This window comes from Leucoraja erinacea, chromosome 8 (assembly GCF_028641065.1).
Source record: "Leucoraja erinacea ecotype New England chromosome 8, Leri_hhj_1, whole genome shotgun sequence".
Lineage (NCBI taxonomy): Eukaryota > Metazoa > Chordata > Chondrichthyes > Rajiformes > Rajidae > Leucoraja > Leucoraja erinaceus.
Genome location: NC_073384.1, coordinates 32,114,863 through 32,132,807, shown reverse-complemented (window position 1 = coordinate 32,132,807; position 17,945 = coordinate 32,114,863). Strand labels below are relative to the sequence as shown.

The 17,945-nt window shown below is 44.2% G+C and overlaps 1 protein-coding gene across 3 annotated transcripts in view; it reads left to right on the top strand.

The window, feature by feature from the left end:
* The window catches only part of abhd12 (abhydrolase domain containing 12, lysophospholipase), a 116,709-nt gene that overhangs the window by 85,748 nt on the left and 13,016 nt on the right, over nt 1–17,945 (top strand). For all 3 annotated transcript variants that reach the window (XM_055639334.1, XM_055639335.1, XM_055639333.1), the window contains 5 exons: nt 1,488–1,525; nt 5,539–5,618; nt 8,957–9,039; nt 10,458–10,536; nt 15,836–15,957. In XM_055639334.1, the coding sequence (XP_055495309.1) occupies nt 1,488–1,525; nt 5,539–5,618; nt 8,957–9,039; nt 10,458–10,536; nt 15,836–15,957 (402 nt within the window). The remainder of the gene's footprint in view (nt 1–1,487; nt 1,526–5,538; nt 5,619–8,956; nt 9,040–10,457; nt 10,537–15,835; nt 15,958–17,945) is intronic.

Here is a 17,945-nt window from a genome sequence, read left to right as displayed (position 1 = left end):
TGCTCCAGATGGCTCAGCACAGAGTGGAGAGCTACGGTAATGGCGTCTTCTGTGGATCTGTTTTGGCGATAGGCGAATTGGTGGGGGTCGAAGTCTGGTGGTAGATAGTCCTTGATGTGCTGGAGGACCAATCTCTCGAAGCACTTCGTGATTACCGGAGTGAGGGCCACAGGACGGTAGTCATTAAGGCTGGTGATGAACAACTAAGTTACAGAGATAGGTTGAATAAGTTAGGTCTTTATTCTCTGGAGCGCAGAGGTTAAGGGGGGACTTGATAGAGGTCTTTAAAATGATGAGAGGGATAGACAGAGTTGATGTGGACAAGCTTTTCCCTTTGAGAATAGGGAAGATTCAAACAAGAGGACATTACTTCAGAATTAAGGGACAGAAGTTTAGGGGTAATATGAGGGGGGAACTTCTTTACTCAGAGAGTGGTAGCGGTGTGGAATGAGCTTCCAGTGGAAGTGGTGTCGGCAGGTTCATTGGAATCATTTAAAAATAAATTGGATAGGCATATGGATGAGAAGGGAATGGAGGGTTATGGTATGAGTGCAGGCAGGTGGGACTAAGGGAAAAAAAGTTGTTCGGCACGGACTTGTAGGGCCGAGATGGCCTGTTTCCGTGCTGTAATTGTTATATGGTTATATGGTTATATTAAATTGAAGTGATGAGTGGAAAGGATTGGGCATGTGCAAAGATTGGGGGGGGGGGGTGGGGCGGGGGGAGTCGGTATCAGTCTACCCCATTACAGAAGGGGGTGGAGTTGTACAGTTTAATAGCCATCGGGAAGTTTACCCTCTGTGTAAAAAATAAAACTTGCCCTGCACATTCCTTTAAACTTTTCCCTCTCACCTTAAAGCTATGCCCTCTAGTTATAAAATTTCCACCCTTCAAAAAAGGTTCTGACTGCCTACCCTATCTATGCCTCTCATAAAATTATATACTTCCATCAGGTATCCCCTCAACCACTGGCTTTCCAGAGAGAACAATCCAAGTCTGTCCAACTAGCTAATACCCTCTAATCCAGGCAGCATTCTTGTAAATGCCCTCTGTCCCCTCTCCAAAGCCTCCCCATGTTACTTGCCATTTCTCAGCCCAAGCCTGGATGTGGTGCAGTTCCTGGGCAAATTGGCTAATGACAGAATGAATGGTGAATGGCAGGCACACACGTGGCTATTAACAATCCCCACTTCAGCCCCTGGGATGAGGGGCAGAGCATGCTGGAGCATTTTTTGCACTTTTTCTTCCACTGAATTGGTTAACAAAAATAACTAATTTCTTGCACTGAACTGGCTAATAAAAATGATTTGGTATTTTTAACAATGAGTGGTTAAATGCTTGAGGTGGCAGGGGATGTGAAAGGTGGGAAGGTAAGCACAGATGTTGGGAGCTAGATTATCAACTGCTTTGTAAAACTTTATTCTGTTCTGCATAAGCAGTGCGATGCCAGATGTTAAAAGTAGAATATAACTTCTCATTTATTTCAGTGTTGCCACCAATGTTGTACGGCAGCTGTGCGAAAAAGGTAAGTTGCTTCAATTAACATTGTCTTTAAGTTCTTGTGACCATCCCTTCTTTTCTTGATTCTTGCAATTTCCAGCATTACAGAGATTAGTCCCAGGCCTTTGATTTATTTACATCAGTATTGATCTGCTTGGGTCTGTAGTCATGCGGTGTGGAAACAGGCTGTTCAGCCTAACTGACCAACATCGACCAACATGCCCAATCCACATTCGTCCCAAATACCCGTGTTTGACCCATATCCCTCTAAACATTTCTTATCCATGTGCCTGTCTAAATATATTTTATGTTGTTGCGATAGCACCTGCCTCAACTACCTCCTCTGACAGCTCATTCCATGTACCCATCACTATTTGTGTAGTACTTAAAACAAAAAGTTGCTCCTCGGGTTCCTATTGAACATTTCCACCCTCACCTTAAACTTCTGTCCTCTGGTTCTTGATTCCTCTACTTTGGGTAAAAGACTGTGCATCTACCCTATCTATTCCTCCCATGGTCTTATACACCTCTATAAGATCACACCTCATCCTCCTGCACACCAAGGAGTAAAGTCCTAGCCTCGTCAACCTCTCTTTATAGCTCAGTCACTTGAGTCCTATCAACATCTTCATAAATCTTTACTGCACCCTTTCCAGATTAACGACATATTTCCTTCATGATTAGAATGGGTGTCAAGGGTTATGGGGAGAAGGCAGGAAAATGCAGGCAACGATCAGCCATGATTGAATGGTGGAGTGGACCCGATGGGCCAATGTTGCCTAATTGTACTCCTACAACTTATGAACTATAACAGGGTGACCAAAACTTAACACAGTAGTCCAATTGTGGCTTCACCAATGTCATGTACAACTGTAACATAACCTCCCATCTTCTATACGCAATACCTGACTGATGAAGGCCAATGTGCTGTAAGCCTTCTTGACCACCCTATCTACATGAGACAGAACTTTGTACCTGCATTCCTAGATCCCTCTGCTCTGCAACACTCCCCATGGCTCTGCCATTCACAGTGAAGGCCCTGCTCTGGTTTGACTTCCCAAAATGCAAAACCTCGCACTTTTTTATCTGCATTAAATTCCATTAACCATTCCTCAGCCCGCCTGATTGAGATCCTGCTGCAATATCTGATGACCAAAAATCAGCTTGATACAAAGTTTAGTTTGTAAATCAAATCAATGGTAACAGCATTCATATGAACTCAAATTCCGTGTAAGGTCCTAAGGCACAAATTAGCAACAGTGATCTTATTCACTATTGTATATAAGGAGGCATGTTTATCAATCAATGGTATCTACATGCAAGATCATATAGTGCATATAAATTAGAAAGGCTACAGGAAGGAAGTGCAGATGCTGGTTTATTCCGAAGATAGACATAAAATGCTGGAGTAACTCTGCGTACCAGGCGGCGTCTCTGGAAAAAAGGAATAGGCAATGTTTTTGGTCGAAACGTTTCTTCAGACTGAAAGATAGTGGGGTGGTGCTGGAGGTGAGGAGGCGAGAAAAGAACAAATAAAATAAAAGCAGGGCTGGCAACACATGACCTCAGGAAGGATGGAGTCCACAATTGCCCATTGTTAGCCTGGGAAGATGTGCTGACAAGATGGATGCAAGAGTGCTAACAGTGGAACTAGTAGGGCAACTAGGCTGTTGGACTTATCCTAGTTCAACCATCTATATTTTGGGTCACTTTGTTTCTCTCCCTTAATCCGCTGAGTGGTTCCTGCATTTTCTGTTCCACGGTTTTCCAACATCTGCGGTATTGTACTTTGCAATGAAAATTATGCACGTGCATGATTGGGGCCACCTAGTGACCACATATCGAACCACAGTTCAAACTTTTATGTCGTCGAGTTATGCAATATGGGAAAAAAGCTCTTCGTCCCAACACGTCTATGACGACCAGGATGCCCCATCTACACTCGTCCCAGTTGCTGGGTTTTGGCTCATACCCCTCTAAACCTTCCCTGTCCATGTATCTGCACAAGTGTCTTTTAAATGTTGTGATAGTCCCTGCCTCAACTACCTCCTCTGGCAGCTCGTTCCATATACCCACGGCCCTTTGTATGGAAAAAGTTGTCCCACAGATTCTGATTAAATTTTGCCCCTCTCACCTTAAACCTACGCGCTTGAGTTCTTGATTCTCCTCTCTGGTAAAAGACTGCATCCACCCTATCTAATCCACTCATGATTTGAACCCTCCTCTATACATCACCCCTCAGCCTCCTGCACCATTTCCCCATTGTTTGCACCATTCCTTTTATTCATCTCAAAATGTCCACTAAGGAAGCTCAGAATGTTCACAATAATTGTGAAGTTATTGCTTGCATTGTGGCCACAGAGGACTCTTTTAAGGAAACAATAAGTTTATGATCATATAAACAAAGTGCTGGAGTAACTCAGCGGGTCAGGCAGCATCGGTGGAAGGAATGGACAGATGATGTTTCGGGTCGGGACCCTTCTTCATACTGAGGATACTGCCTGACCTGCTGAGTTTCTCCAGTAGTATGTTTTTTTTTTAAATTTCTCAAGATTCCAGCATCTGCAGTTTCTTGTGTATACTTGTTTCAGATGGAGAGAAGTGGCAAATATTATTGATATTGATATTGATATTCTTTTAATGACCACACAGCCAGGCTGGTGGAATTTGTTATGCCAATGCAGCACATAAAAAAAAGAATACAAACATGACAATACTAAAGAACTTTAACATGAAACCATCCCCCCACAATGGTTCCAATTATGAGGGAAGGCACAAAGTCCAGTCCCCGACCCCAGTTCCCCCATAGTCGGGCCAATTGAGGCCTCCACAGTTGCCTCTACGGAGGCCCGATGTTCCAGGCCGTTCTTGCCGGGTGATGTTGTTCCGGCGTCGGGAGAGTCCTCTCAGCGGCATGGGAACCCTGGAAACGGCCGCCTCCTTACTCGAGACCGTGGCTTCCGGAGCCGACAAGGCCGCGCCGAATGGAGCTCAACTGGCAATCTCATCGAGAGATTCCAGGCTCCCGATGGAAAGTTCAGCGCCGCCGCCCGCAGCCGCTCCACAGACCCGCAGCTCCGCAACGGACCCAGCTCACCGCAGTTCCAGCTCAGCGACCCAGGCAAGGCACCGCCCGCCCCGCAATGGCGCTCCAGCGCTGCACCGCCGTCCTCAGACCCGCAGCTCCGCCGATGACGGTGCCGCCGGTGCCGCCGCCGGTGCCGATGCCGCTGGTGCCGATGCCGCCGATGCCGATGCCGAGGTTCTGGGCGATCCCCTCAGGAACGCCGCTCCAGGCCCACTGTTAGGCCGCGAGGACGGGTCGAGAGTGCAGCCCGGAGAAAAGCTGCATCTCCGACCAGGTGGGGACCCTGAAAATTAGTTTCCCCCCCCCCCCCCCCCCCCACCCCCCCCCCCCCCCCCCCCCCCCCCCCCCCCCCCCCCCCCCCCCCCCCCCCCACACACAAAAAAAAGCTAGAACTCCTAAAACAAAACACTAAACTAACTAAAAATAAGGAAAAAAGATGAAAGGACAGGACAGCTGCTGGCTGGGCAACCGTACACAAGACAGCGCCCCCGGATTATATGTAAATTATATTGTAAAATACTGTAATGTGCTTCAATTATACATTGGCAGCAGATGTGTTTTGTGTTGAAGTTCATGTGAAGTATCCTGCAAGGTACAGAACCAGAAATAACGGTAGAAACAAGGAACTGCAGAAACTGGGTTTACAAAATAAAAACACGCAGTGCTGGAGTAACTCAGCTGGTCAGGCACCATCTCTGGAGAACGTGAACAATCTAAATGGTCCTGACCCGAAAACGTCATCTATCCATATTCTCCAGAGACGCTGCCTGACCCGCTGAGTTACTCCAGCACTTTGTGTCCTTTTTTTAACCAGAAATAGCTGATCTGTTGCAAGTTGCTGATGGAGTTTGTTCCAAGGGCGATGAGAGTTTGGTACTGTACTAATGAATGCTGTGTGACTTTTCATCTGTTGTAGCCAGACTATAAAATGTTAATCCTTTCACTCTTAGATACCCCTCCAGGTGCCTTAATGCTGGAATCTCCTTTCACTAACATTCGGGAGGAAGCCAAAAGCCACCCTTTTTCACTGGTAAGCCACACGTTACTTTAAGCAAAGTCTTAAACTATGCACTGTAGGAAAGGAATCCATAGATTACCTCTGACATTGATTGAACTAAACTAAAAGGAGCAATTTAACGCCCTTTATGCAAAAAAAGGCCAGAAATTTGATTGGAAAACTCTGTTTGCTTCTGCACTGTTTGATTGAAAATAAACTTTGAAAAGTGATTCGTTTTACATTACGGACATTTATCCAGCTACCTTCTGACGGAAATCACTCCCTCAATCCTACAATTAATTAAAAAAATAGTGAAGTGTCACATGTTGCAACATGGGGGTATTTTACCACAATATTTGTCTCTGTCCTGTTAAAAAACAAGACTGAGGGAAGGTAACTAAAAGCTTGGACACAGGCAGTGATTTTAAGGGCAGAGACGGTTAAGGCAGGGATTGCAGAGGCCCTGGGCTGCAGGGCAGCGAGGCTGAGAGAGGCCAGTCACTGGCATTGCTTTCACCAACAGATAACAACAGGAAAGATATTTCTGGAGTATTGTGTGCAGTTCTGTTTGCCCCATTACAAGAAGGATGTGGAGGCTTCGGAGAGGGCGCAGAGGGGGTTTACCAGAATGATGCCTGGATTAAGGGTATTAACTACAGGGAGAGGTTGGACAGATTTGGGAATGTCAAATGTTGTGGGGAAACCTGATAGGAGTATATACAATTATGAGAGGCATAGATAGGGTAGGTGTTCCCAGGATGGAAATGTTGAAAGGCTAGAGGGCATAGCTTTAAGGTGAGAGGGGCAAAGTGTAAAGGAGATGTGCGGAGCAAGTTTTTTATGCAGAGTGGTGACTGGCTGGAATGCGCTGCCAGGGTCAGTGATGGAGGCAGATATGATAGTGGTGTTTAGGATAGGCACATGGAAGTGCAGGGAATGTGGGAGGGGATACGGATCACGTGAAGGCAGATAGTTGGTCTTGGCATCATGTTCGGCACAGGCATTGAGGACCGAAGAGCCTGTTCCTCTGTCATCTCTTTGGACTCTAAACTCAGATATTGATGAGGTATTCAGTGGTGTTCTCTTGGCTGCCTTCTTTTCCACTCCACCCTGCATAATCCCTGTAACTTCAGGAGAGGTATTCATCTAATGGTAATAACATATTTAAACTACATGGGTTTCAAATGGTAGATATTATTTATTTCTGTTCTGAAGCTCAACACTCTAGAAGCTTTAGGCACAGCACTAAGCAGTTTCCAAATATATTGTTGAAATTTGTCAAAAGGTGGCTGGAATATCAATAGACAATAGGTGCAGGAGTAGGCCATTCAGCCCTTCGAGCCAGCACCGCCATTCAATGTGATCATGGATGATCATCCCCAATCAGTACCCCGTTCCTGCCTTCTCCCCATATCCCCTGACTCCGCTATTTTTAAGAGCCCTATCTAGCTCTCTCTTGAAAGCATCCAGAGAACCCGCCTCCACCGCCCTCTGAGGCAGAGAATTCCACAGACTCGCCACTCTCTTAGAAAAAGTGTTCCCTCGTCTCCGTTCTAAATGGCTTACTCCTTCCTTATTCTTAAAATATCATTATATCATGTCCACATCTTCAATCTTTGTTGAATTCATTATTTCAGTGGTAAGATTCAGTGTAATTATGGCATCATCATCCTTCCAGGGATCTAAAAATTGGTGCCGTTTTCATCGAGATAGACTTTCTGCAGTTGTGTCCGTGTGGGCTTCCCACTGCTCCTATTGATTGATCGATTCAAAGATACTGCATGGAAACAGGACCTTCGGCCCACCAAGAGTCCATGCCGACCAGCGATCACCCGTTCACACTAGTTCTATGTTATCCCACCTTCTCATCCACTCCCTACACACTAGGGGCAATTTACAGAAGCCAATTAACCTACAAACCCAGAGGAACATTATATATGGCTGCAGGGAGAACGTGTAAGCTACACACAGACTACATCCAAGGTTGGGATTAAACCCGGGTTCCTTGTGCCGTGAGGCAGAGGCTCTAACCGCAGTGGTACTTTTTTTCTTTGTGCATCGCAAAGAGAATATGTTGTGGGCCTACAGGGAAAAAATGAGTGGGGGTTGATGGGATTACTCTCCTGTGGACTGAATGGACTCCTCAATTAGAGAAATAAGCCAGCAATCAGTCTAAATGCAGGTCAGCTTCATTAATAGAGAGAAATGGTTTAGGCTGGGATTATTTTCTTTGGCGTGTAGGACCCTATTGAGGTGTACAAGATCATGAGGGGTATGGACAAATTGAATGCACACAGTCTTTTTCCCCAAGGTAGAGGATTCTAAAACTAGATAGCATTGGCGAGAGGGAAGAGATTTAAGAGGGACCTCGAGGCCATCTTTTTCACTCGGAGGGTAGTCATTTTCTGGAATAAATTGCCAGAGGAAGCTATAGAAGATACATACAGATATATTTATGACATTTAAAAGACATTTGGACAGATATATGGATAGGAAGAGTTCGGAATGATAAGGACCAAATGTAGACAAATGGGACTAGCCCAGTATGCCAACTTGGTCAGAATGGCAAGGTGGGCTGAACGCCTGTTTTCGTGCTGTCTAGCTCTGTAACACTAAGGGACTTTGTGTCCCAAAACAACAAAAGGAGAACAGTATTCCAAGGCTGGGGAATGGAGTGAAGGTGTTGGAAATGGAGAACAAGGTAAGGAGCAAAATAAACACAAATATGTAGAACACAGAACAGTACAGCAAGGGACAGGCCCTTCGGCTCACAATGTCTGTGCCGAATATGATGCCAAGACCAACTCTAAACTGCCTGCACCTAATTCATATCCCTCCATTCCCTGTATATCCATATGCCAATATAAAATCTCAAACGTCACTATCGTATCAGCATCCACCACCACCCCTGGCAGCATGTTCCAGGCCCTCACGATCCTCTGCATAAAAAAAATCTTGCCCACATATCTCCTTTAAACGTTGCCCCTCGCACCTTAAACCTATAACATAGTTGTGAATTCCGTTTCTCCTTATCCCTTCCTGGGTTTGCTATTTAATGTTGCTGGTCTTTGCCTGGCTCACCAACGATGGAGTTGGTCAACTGCTTGTGGCAATCGTCAACTCCTGAAGAAAAGGACACCAACGGGATGAGAAACACACTGAGGGGGAATAGTTGGAACTCACTCTCTTTACATTGACTGGTCCTTGAAAAGGGAAGGTTATAACGACAGCAGGAAATTTTTGCAGCTCCTTATTTTTTCCTCTCATCCTTCCTGTGGGGCAGCTTTGCCCTGTTGGAAAGGTTAGCTGTTAATATCTGTAGGGGTTTGTTGCAATTGCCCTGATGTGGCCACTGGTTGTTGGTGTTTCAGATCTACAGGTATCTCCCCGGATTTGACTGGTTCTTCCTTGATCCGATCACTGAGAGTGGCATTATATTTCCCAACGATGAAAAGTAAGTAGCATTTTATTAAAAGTTTAATTAAAAAACTTGGATGCTTTTCCTGCTTGCTATTACTATTTGTTCCACCATGGAATTTATACAAGTGAATACTTTGGAAGGGTTTGAATCATCAGCACTGCAGGGGCTCTCAATTCAGACGGGACAAATATGTTTCCTATAGCAGGGTGACAAAAACTGAACTCAGTACTCTAAATGTGGCCTCACCAATGTCTTGTACAACTGTTTCCTGCACTAGAACAATCATTGTGGTCCAAAAGTTTGTTGTTGGGATATCATGAGGTTGTGGAACTTTAACAGTGAGTGTTTTGCTGTACGTTCATTTGAAATGGATTCATGATATCGAGTATTCCATCAATGCAAGGCTGCTGATTTAAGTTGATCTCTCAATAGATTATCTATTTAATATATCTGGTGTTATTTGTGCATGTTTTATTGTCCCGAATGCCTGGTATGATGGCTTTATCAAATGAATCTTTCCAGTTGAACATTTGTCTCGTTTCACGAACTGGAAGAGAGGCAACAATAGAAATCTGTGAAACCTTTATTGATTGAAGAAACGTGGAGTCAGATATACCCCCTGATCTGCTCCTTGAAGCACAACTAAGGACGCATGTACTGAGAGGGTCAAAGATGTTTAATTGTCAAATGTAAAGGCAATGGAACAATTACATTTTTACTTCCTGCAGCTGAGTAGACCCATTAAGTAGTAACACATGGGTAAATGTCCAATAATCAATAATATGATGTGTTATTAATCAGAAATCAGTAGTACGAGTTAAAATAAATCACTAATCAGTATCGGGAATCACCAGGAGTCGGTAGTTTTCAGTATTCCTCAGCGCATTGATGTGCATCAAGCAAGCTGCTTTATTCTTCCCCATTGATGTCAGAGCAACAACAATTCTGGCTGCAATCTTTGCTGAAGATTAGCATGGACTCGATGGGCCGAAGGACCTCGTTCCAAGCTGTATCTCTAAACTAAACGCTAGAGAATCTTTAGACATTAGCGATACAGTATGAAAACAGGCCCAACAGCCCCCAGTTCTATGCTGACCAGCAATCACCCCGTACACTATCACTACCCTACATATTAGGAACAATCACAATTTACAAAAGCCAGTTAACCTACAAACTTGTGCGTCTTTGGAGTATGGGAGGAAACCGGACCACCCAGGGAAAACCCACGCGGTCACAGGGAGAACTTACAAACTCCACACAGACAGCACCTGTAGTCCGATCGAACCCGGGTCTCTGGCATGTGAGGCAGCAACGTTGCGCCACTGTGCCGCCCGAACTGTGCACAAAGCAAATGCCAGCCCTCGTTGTTTTCTATTTTGGATTTGGTTTATGCCAATTCTGTTCTCCATGACTAAGTGCCAACTGTTTTGCCGCTTGATGTTGTTCCCCAGTGTGCAGCACATCACCTGCCCGTTGCTGATTCTCCACGCAGAAGACGATGCTGTCATCCCCTTCCACCTTGGCAGAAAGGTACGTTACCGAACCGCTCTGTCACTGAAACAAGCCAGTTGAGTGTTTAATTATCACACGTACTGGCAACTGAACAATGATGTTCTTGCTTGCTGCAGCTTAACAGCCCCGTAATGGAATAATGTACAGAAAGAAATTAGAAAAGCTAGAAAGAAATTAGAAAAGCTAAAAGATATGAGGTTGCTTTGGCAAGTAAGGTGAAAGTAAATCCAAAGGGTTTCTACAGCTATATTAATAGCAAAAGGATAACGAAGGATAAAATTGGTCCATTAGAGAGACGGAGTGGACAGCTATCTGCAGAGCCAAAAGAGATGGGGGAGATATTGAACAATTTATTTTCTTCGGTATTCACCAAGGAGAAGGATATTGAATTATGTGAGGTAAGGGAAACAAGTAGAGTAGCTATGGAAACTATGAGATTCAAAGAAAAAGAAGTACTGACACTTTTGAAAAATATAAAAGTGGATAAGTCTACAGGTCCTGACAGGATATTCCCTAGGACATTGAGGGAAGTTAGTGTAGAAATAGCAGGGGCTATGACAGAAATATTTCAAATGTCATTAGAAACGGGAATAGTGCCGGAGGATTAATGGACTGCGCATGTTGTTCCATTGTTTAAAAAGGGTTCTAAGAGTAAACCTAGCAATTATAGAACTGTTAGTTTGACTTCAGTGGTGGACAAATTAATGGAAAAGATACTTAGAGATAATATATATAAGCATCTGGATAAACAGGGTCTGATTAGGAACAGTCAACATGGATTTGTGCCTGGAAGGTCATGTTTGACTAATCTTCTTGAATTTTTTGAAGAGGTTGCTAGGGATATTGATGAGGGTAAAGCAGTGGATGTTGGCTATATGGACTTTAGTAAGGCCTTTGACAAGGTTCCTCATGGAAGGTTGGTTAAGAAGGTTCAATTGTTGGGTATTAATGCAGGAGTAGCAAGATGGATTCAACAGTGGCTGAATGGGAAATGCCAGAGTTTAATGGTGGATGGCTGTTTGTCAGGTTGGAGGCCAGTGACTAGTGGGGTGCCTCAGGGATCTGTGTTAGGTCCACTGTTGTTTGTCAGTTGGGTCCACTGATGTTTGTCATGTACATCAATGATCTGGATGATGGTGTGGTAAATTGGATTAGTAAGTATGCAGATGATACTAAGATAGGTGGTGTTGTGGATAATTAAGTAGATTTCCAACGTCTACAGAGAGATTTAGGCCATTTGGAAGAATGGGCTGAAAGATGGCAGATGGAGTTTAATGCTGATAAGTGTGAGGTGCTATATCTTGGCAGGACAAATCAAAATAGGACGTACATGGTAAATGTTAGCGAATTGAGGAATGCAGTTGAACAGATCTGGGAATAACTGTGCATAGTTCCCTGAAGGTGGAATCCCTTGTAGACAGGGTGGTAAAGAAAGCTTTTGGTGTGCTAGCCTTTATAAATCAGAGCATTGAGTATAGAAGTTGGGATGTAATGTTAAAATTGTACAAGGCATTGGTGAGACCAATTCTGGAGTGTACAATTTTGGTCACCCAATTACAGGAAGGATGTCAACAAAATAGAGAGAGTACAGAGGAGATTTACTAGAATGTTGCCTGGGTTTCAGCAACTAAGTTACAGAGAAAGGTTGAATAAGTTAGGTCTTTATTCTTTGGAGCGCAGAAGGTTGAGGGGGGACTTGAGAGAGGTCTTTAAAATGATGAGAGCGATAGACAGAGTTGATGTGGATAAGCTTTTCCCATTGAGAGTAGGGAAGATTCAAACAAGAGGACATAACTTGAGAATTAAGGGACAGAAGTTTAGGGGTAACATGAGGGGGAACTTCATTACTCAGAGTGGTAGCTGTGTGGAATGAGCTACCACTCTCATGTTACTCAGAGAGTGGTAGCTGTGTGGAATGAGCTTCCAGTGGAAGTGGTGGAGGCAGGTTCGATTTTATCATTTAAAAATGGTTATATGGTTATATGGTATATGGATGGGAAAGGAATGGAGGGTTATGGTCTGAGTGCATGTAGATGGGACTAGGGGAAAATAAGTGTTCGGCACGGACTTGTAGGGCCGAGATGGCCTGTTTCCGTGCTGTAATTGTTATATGGTTACATGGTTATAAAAAATATAATAATTAATAATGCAATAAATTAAAAACAATAATGCACGGTAACCATGATGAAGTCCGTTGTGCAACCAAAACAAATCCATAAAAGACCATACTTGCTGAGGTTAGCATGTTAATGGTGGTTTCTGGGAAGAAGTTGTTCTTGAACCTGGAGGTCACAGTTTTCAGTGACCTTTTAGCACAGTGTACCTACTTCTTGATGGTAGTAATGATTGAGAGCGTGGCCAGGGTTAATGAGTTCAGAAAGTGTAACAACGCCAGGATTGCTGGGGTAGTGAGAAGGCTGCCAAATTATACAGCATGATATAGATCAGCTACAGAAATGGGAGCAGAAATGGCAGATGGAGTTTAATCCAAGCAAGTGTGAAATGTTGCAATTTGGGAGGTCGACTGTAAGGGGAAAATATACAATAAATGGCATGAGCCTTCAAAACATTGTTGTATAGCAGGAATACACACAATGCTGGAGTAAGCCGGGACAGGCAGCATCTCTGGAGAGAAGGAATGGGTGACGTTTCGGATTGAGACATCTCTTCAGACTGATGTCGGGAGTGGGCAGGACAGAGATGGAATGTAGTGGGAGAACTGGGAGGGGAGGGGATGGAGAGAGGGAAAGAAAGGGCTATTTGAAGTTAGAGAAGTCAATGTTCATATCGCTGGGGTGTAAGCTACCCAAGTGAAATATGAGGTGCTGTTCATCCAATTTCCGTTGGGCCTCACTCTGACAATGGAGGAGGCCCAGGACAGAAAGGTTAGATTGGGAATGGGAGGGGGGAGTCAAGTGCTGAGCAACTGGGAGATTAGGTAGGTTAAGGCAGACTGAGCGGAGGTGTGCAACGAAACGATCATCGAGCCTGCGCTTGGTCTCGCTGATGTACAGAAGTGGACACCTAGAACAGCGGATACAGTAGATGAGGTTGGAGGAGGTGCAAGTGAATCGCTGCCTCACCGGAAAAGACTGTCGGGATCTTTGGATGGAGTTGAGGGGGGAGGTAAAGGGACAGGTGTTGCATCTCCTCTGGTTGCAGCGAAAGGTACCTTGGGAGACGGGGGGTTTGGGTGGAAAGGAACGAGTTGACCAGGGAGTTGCGGAGGAAACAATTTCTGCGGAAAGCAGAAAAGGGTGGAGATGAGAAGATGTGGCTGGTGGTGGGATCCAAAGTTAAGTCAAGAGTGTTTTATTGTCATATGTCCCAGATTGAACAATGAAATTCTTACTTGCTGCAGCACAGCAGAATATGTAAACCTAGTACACTGTAAACTATGTTGGAGGCAGCAAAAGTGTATAGCAGGATCTTGATGCCCAAGTCCATAACATCCTGAAAGTGACAAAATGTAGATAGAGTAATAAAGAAGGCACATTTTATACTTCCCTTCATTGGACAGGGCATTGAGTATAAAAGTCATGATGCAGCTTTGTAGGACTCTGGTTCGGCTGCATTTGGACTATTGCGTGCAGTTCTGGTCGCTTCCTTACAGGAAGGATGTTGCGGCTTTGGAAAGGGTGCAGAGGAGGTTTACCAGAATGAAGGGGGTATTAGCTACAGGGAGAGGTTGGACAGATACTGTTTGCTCTGGAATGCATTGGAAGGGAGACCTGAAGAAGTATATAAAATTAATAGTTTTAGATATGGTAGACAGTCAGAACCTTTTTTTCCAGGATACATAAATTAAATACTAGAGGGAATAGTTTTAAAGTGAGAGGGTGCAAAGTTTAATGGAGATGTGCAGGGCAAGTTTTTTACACAGAAGGCGGTGAGTGCCTGGAATGAAGTACAGGAGGTGGTGGTGGAGACAGATACGATAGTGGCATTCAAATCACTTTTGGATAGGCACATGGATATGCAGGGAACAGAGGGATATGGATTATGTGGAGATAGATAAGATTTGGTCTAGGCATCAAGTTCGGCATGGACATTGTGGGCCGAAGGGCAAGTTCCTGTGCTGTACTGTTCTGTGTCCTCATTAAGACCAAGTTATTACTTTATTATTTGCAGCTATTTACCCGTTGCCACTCAGACTCCCTGCAAAATCTCCAACAGGAAATGGAAGGATAAAGATCTGAAAGTACTCAAAGTTTAGAGATTGTCACTTGAAGGGGAGTAAATTGGATCTATTTTTAGCTGTAATTTGGAAAGGTTTCTCCCTTGACAATACAGCCTTTTATAGTCAAACAGTCCAGAGCCATAGACATTCAGCTGGTCTTCAGTAAATCCATAATAGATTGTGGAGCCCAGAAAACTTATGAGGGTAATAGATAGGGTGAATGCACAGTGTCTTTTGACCAGATTTAGGGTGACAGGGGAAAGATTTAATAGGAAACTGAGGGGCAACCTTCTCACACAGTGGCTACATGGCACGAGCTTCCATGAGGAAGTGGTTGAGGCAGGTACTATAACAGCATTTAAAAGACACTTGGACAGCAACATGGAAAGGAAAGGTTTTGAGGGATATGGGTCAAACACGGGTATGTGGGACTAGTGTAGATAGAGTATATTGGTCGGCATGGGCGAGTTCCTGTTTCCATGCTGCATGACTGACTCTATGTGAGAGTGCACCATAAATACAAGCCAGTAGAACAGTGATCACGAGCTAATTAATGTTTCAGCCTGTGGACCAAAGCTGCTGGTTTGTAGTGCCTGAGATTCAGACTTCATTTTAAACTCCTACGATACAAGTCAGTATATCATTGATCAAGAGACTGGATGTTCAGAGATGTGTAGTGAGGAGATGACGATCTGACCTGACATCACGCACCCGTAGAGTTTCATTCTCCCTGCCCTCGTTCACTATTCCTCCTTTGGTACCAACACCGTGACCACCGTCAGTTTATGAAGAAAATTGGTTTAGTTTATTATTGTCACATGTACAGAGATACAGTGAAATGCTTGTCCTGCATGCTATTAATTAAATCACACCATATATAAGTACAATAGATCCTCTTCCGGAACAGCACGCAGAGAGTCCCCACGTTCTGGCGCCATCTTGCAGCTTCCAAGTCTCTGTAAAATCTGGTCTTAGCCCAAGGAGATCTGCGCTCTCTTATTTTCTCACTTTAAGGCTGTGTCCCACCTTCCGAGCCAATAAATGAACTTTATGGTGTTCTCTGAGAGCGTGGGAGGTGAGTTCTTGAAAACAATGATCTAAACCCTGGCTGGTTGAATCTGTTTTGTTTCTCTGCAGCTTTATGACATTGCTGCATCTTCTCGGAGTTCCAGGAAAGTGCGGTTTATCCCCTTCCACAAAGACCTTGGCTACCGGCACAAGTATATATACAAGAGCCCTGAACTCTCGCAGATATTGAGGTAAATATGCACCTATTTACCGGTGGATATATCTTCCTTTCCCCGTAATCATCTGTCTTGGGGCTTTTACCATGTCTTTGGCTTCGTCAGGTAAGGATAACCAGGGAATCGGAGACATTAAATTGATATATAAAAACCCCAAATGCTGGAGGAACTCACCAGGTCAGGCAGCATCTGTGGAGGGAATGCATAGGTAATATTTCTGATTGGGACCTTCTTCGGTCCCATTCCGAAACATCACCTGTCCATGTCCTCCAGAGATGCTGCCTGACTTGCTGAGTTACTCCAGCACTTTTTTTGTTGTAAACCAGCATCTGCAGTTCCTTGTATCAAAATTGCGATATAGATGAGATTTAATCCAATTGACTGGTGGAACAGGGTTAAAGTGCTGAATGGCCTTCTCCTGATCTTTGGTTCCTCAAATAATCGTCTCTTTGATGTTAATGTCACCTCTGAGAACCCAAGCATGGTCCAGGCTGTAAGGATCAGCTACCCTCTGCACCAAAAGTCATCAGTCCACAGTCGAGTTCTTTCATCCCACAGTTCATTTGATCACTTGCACAGGACTGTACGGCAGGGAATCAGGACCTGCAGTCCGCCTTGTCCATGCCAACCGAGTTGGTGTTCTTGGCTAGTTCTATTTGCCTGCCTTTGGCCCATGTCCCTTTAAACTCTTCCTATCCATATATCTGTCCAAATATCTTTTAAAGGTTGTCATTATATCCGCTTCTATAGCTTCCACTGGCAGCACATTCCAGGTACGGACTATCCTCTGAGTGAAAAAGTTGCCCCTGAGGTCCCTCATATCTCTCCCCTTAAGCTATTGCCCTTTAATTATAGAATCCTCTATCATGGGGAAAAGACTGAGGAGCAAAACTTTTTCTTGAGGGCCAGCTGTCTTTTTAAGGACACGGGAGAGAGTCATAATCATACAGCATGGAAACAGGCCCTTCAGCCCAACTTATCCATGTCGACCAAGATGCCCTGCTAGCTTAGATGGGGCATCTTGGTTGGACCAAGAGAAATATGACTTTCACTGCCATGTGGTGATTCTTCCACTGCAGGAAAAAGGAAGGTATTAGTTTGTTAATCATAAGAGCAGAATTAGGCCATTCGACCCATTGAGTCTACTCTGCCATTGAACCATGGCTGATCTATCTTTCCCTCTTAACTCCATTAACCTGTCTTCTCGCTGTAGCCTTTGACACCCTAGTTAATCAAGAACCCATCAATTTGCATTAAAAAAAATACCCAAAGATTTGGCCTCCACAACCATCTGTGGCAGTGAATTCCATAGTTTCTCCACCCTCTGGCTAAAGAAATACATCCTCATCTCCTTTCCAAAGGTACGTCCTTTTATCGAACTAGTGGAAACATCCTTTCCACATCCACTCTATCCAGGTCTTTTGCTATTCGGTACATTTCAATGAGTTCCCTTCTCATAATTCTAAATTCCAGTGAACACAAGCCCAGTGCCGTCAAATACTCATCATATGTTAACCCATTATCCCCGGGATCATTCTAGTAAACTTTCTCTGAACTCCCTCCAATACCAGCACATCCATCATCATAACTGCACACAATGCTCCAAATGCAGTCTGACCAGTGCCTTATAAAGCCTCAGCATTACTTCCCAGTTTTTATATTCTCTTACTCTCAAAATCAAGTCAAGTTTATTTGTCACATACACATACGAGATGTGCAGTGAAATGAAAGTGGCAATGCTCGCGGACCTTTGTGCAAAAGACAAACAACAAAACAACAAATTATAAACACAATCATAACACACACATATTCTTTTACATAATAAATAATAGAAGGAAAAACGTTCTGTAGAGTTAGTCCCTGGTGAGAAAGGCGTTTACAGTCCGAATTGCCTCTGGGAAGAAACTCCTTCTCAACCTCTCCGTTCTCACTGCATGGCAACGGAGGCGTTTGCCTGACCGTAGCGGCTGGAACAGTCCGTTGCAGGGGTGGAAGAGGTCTCT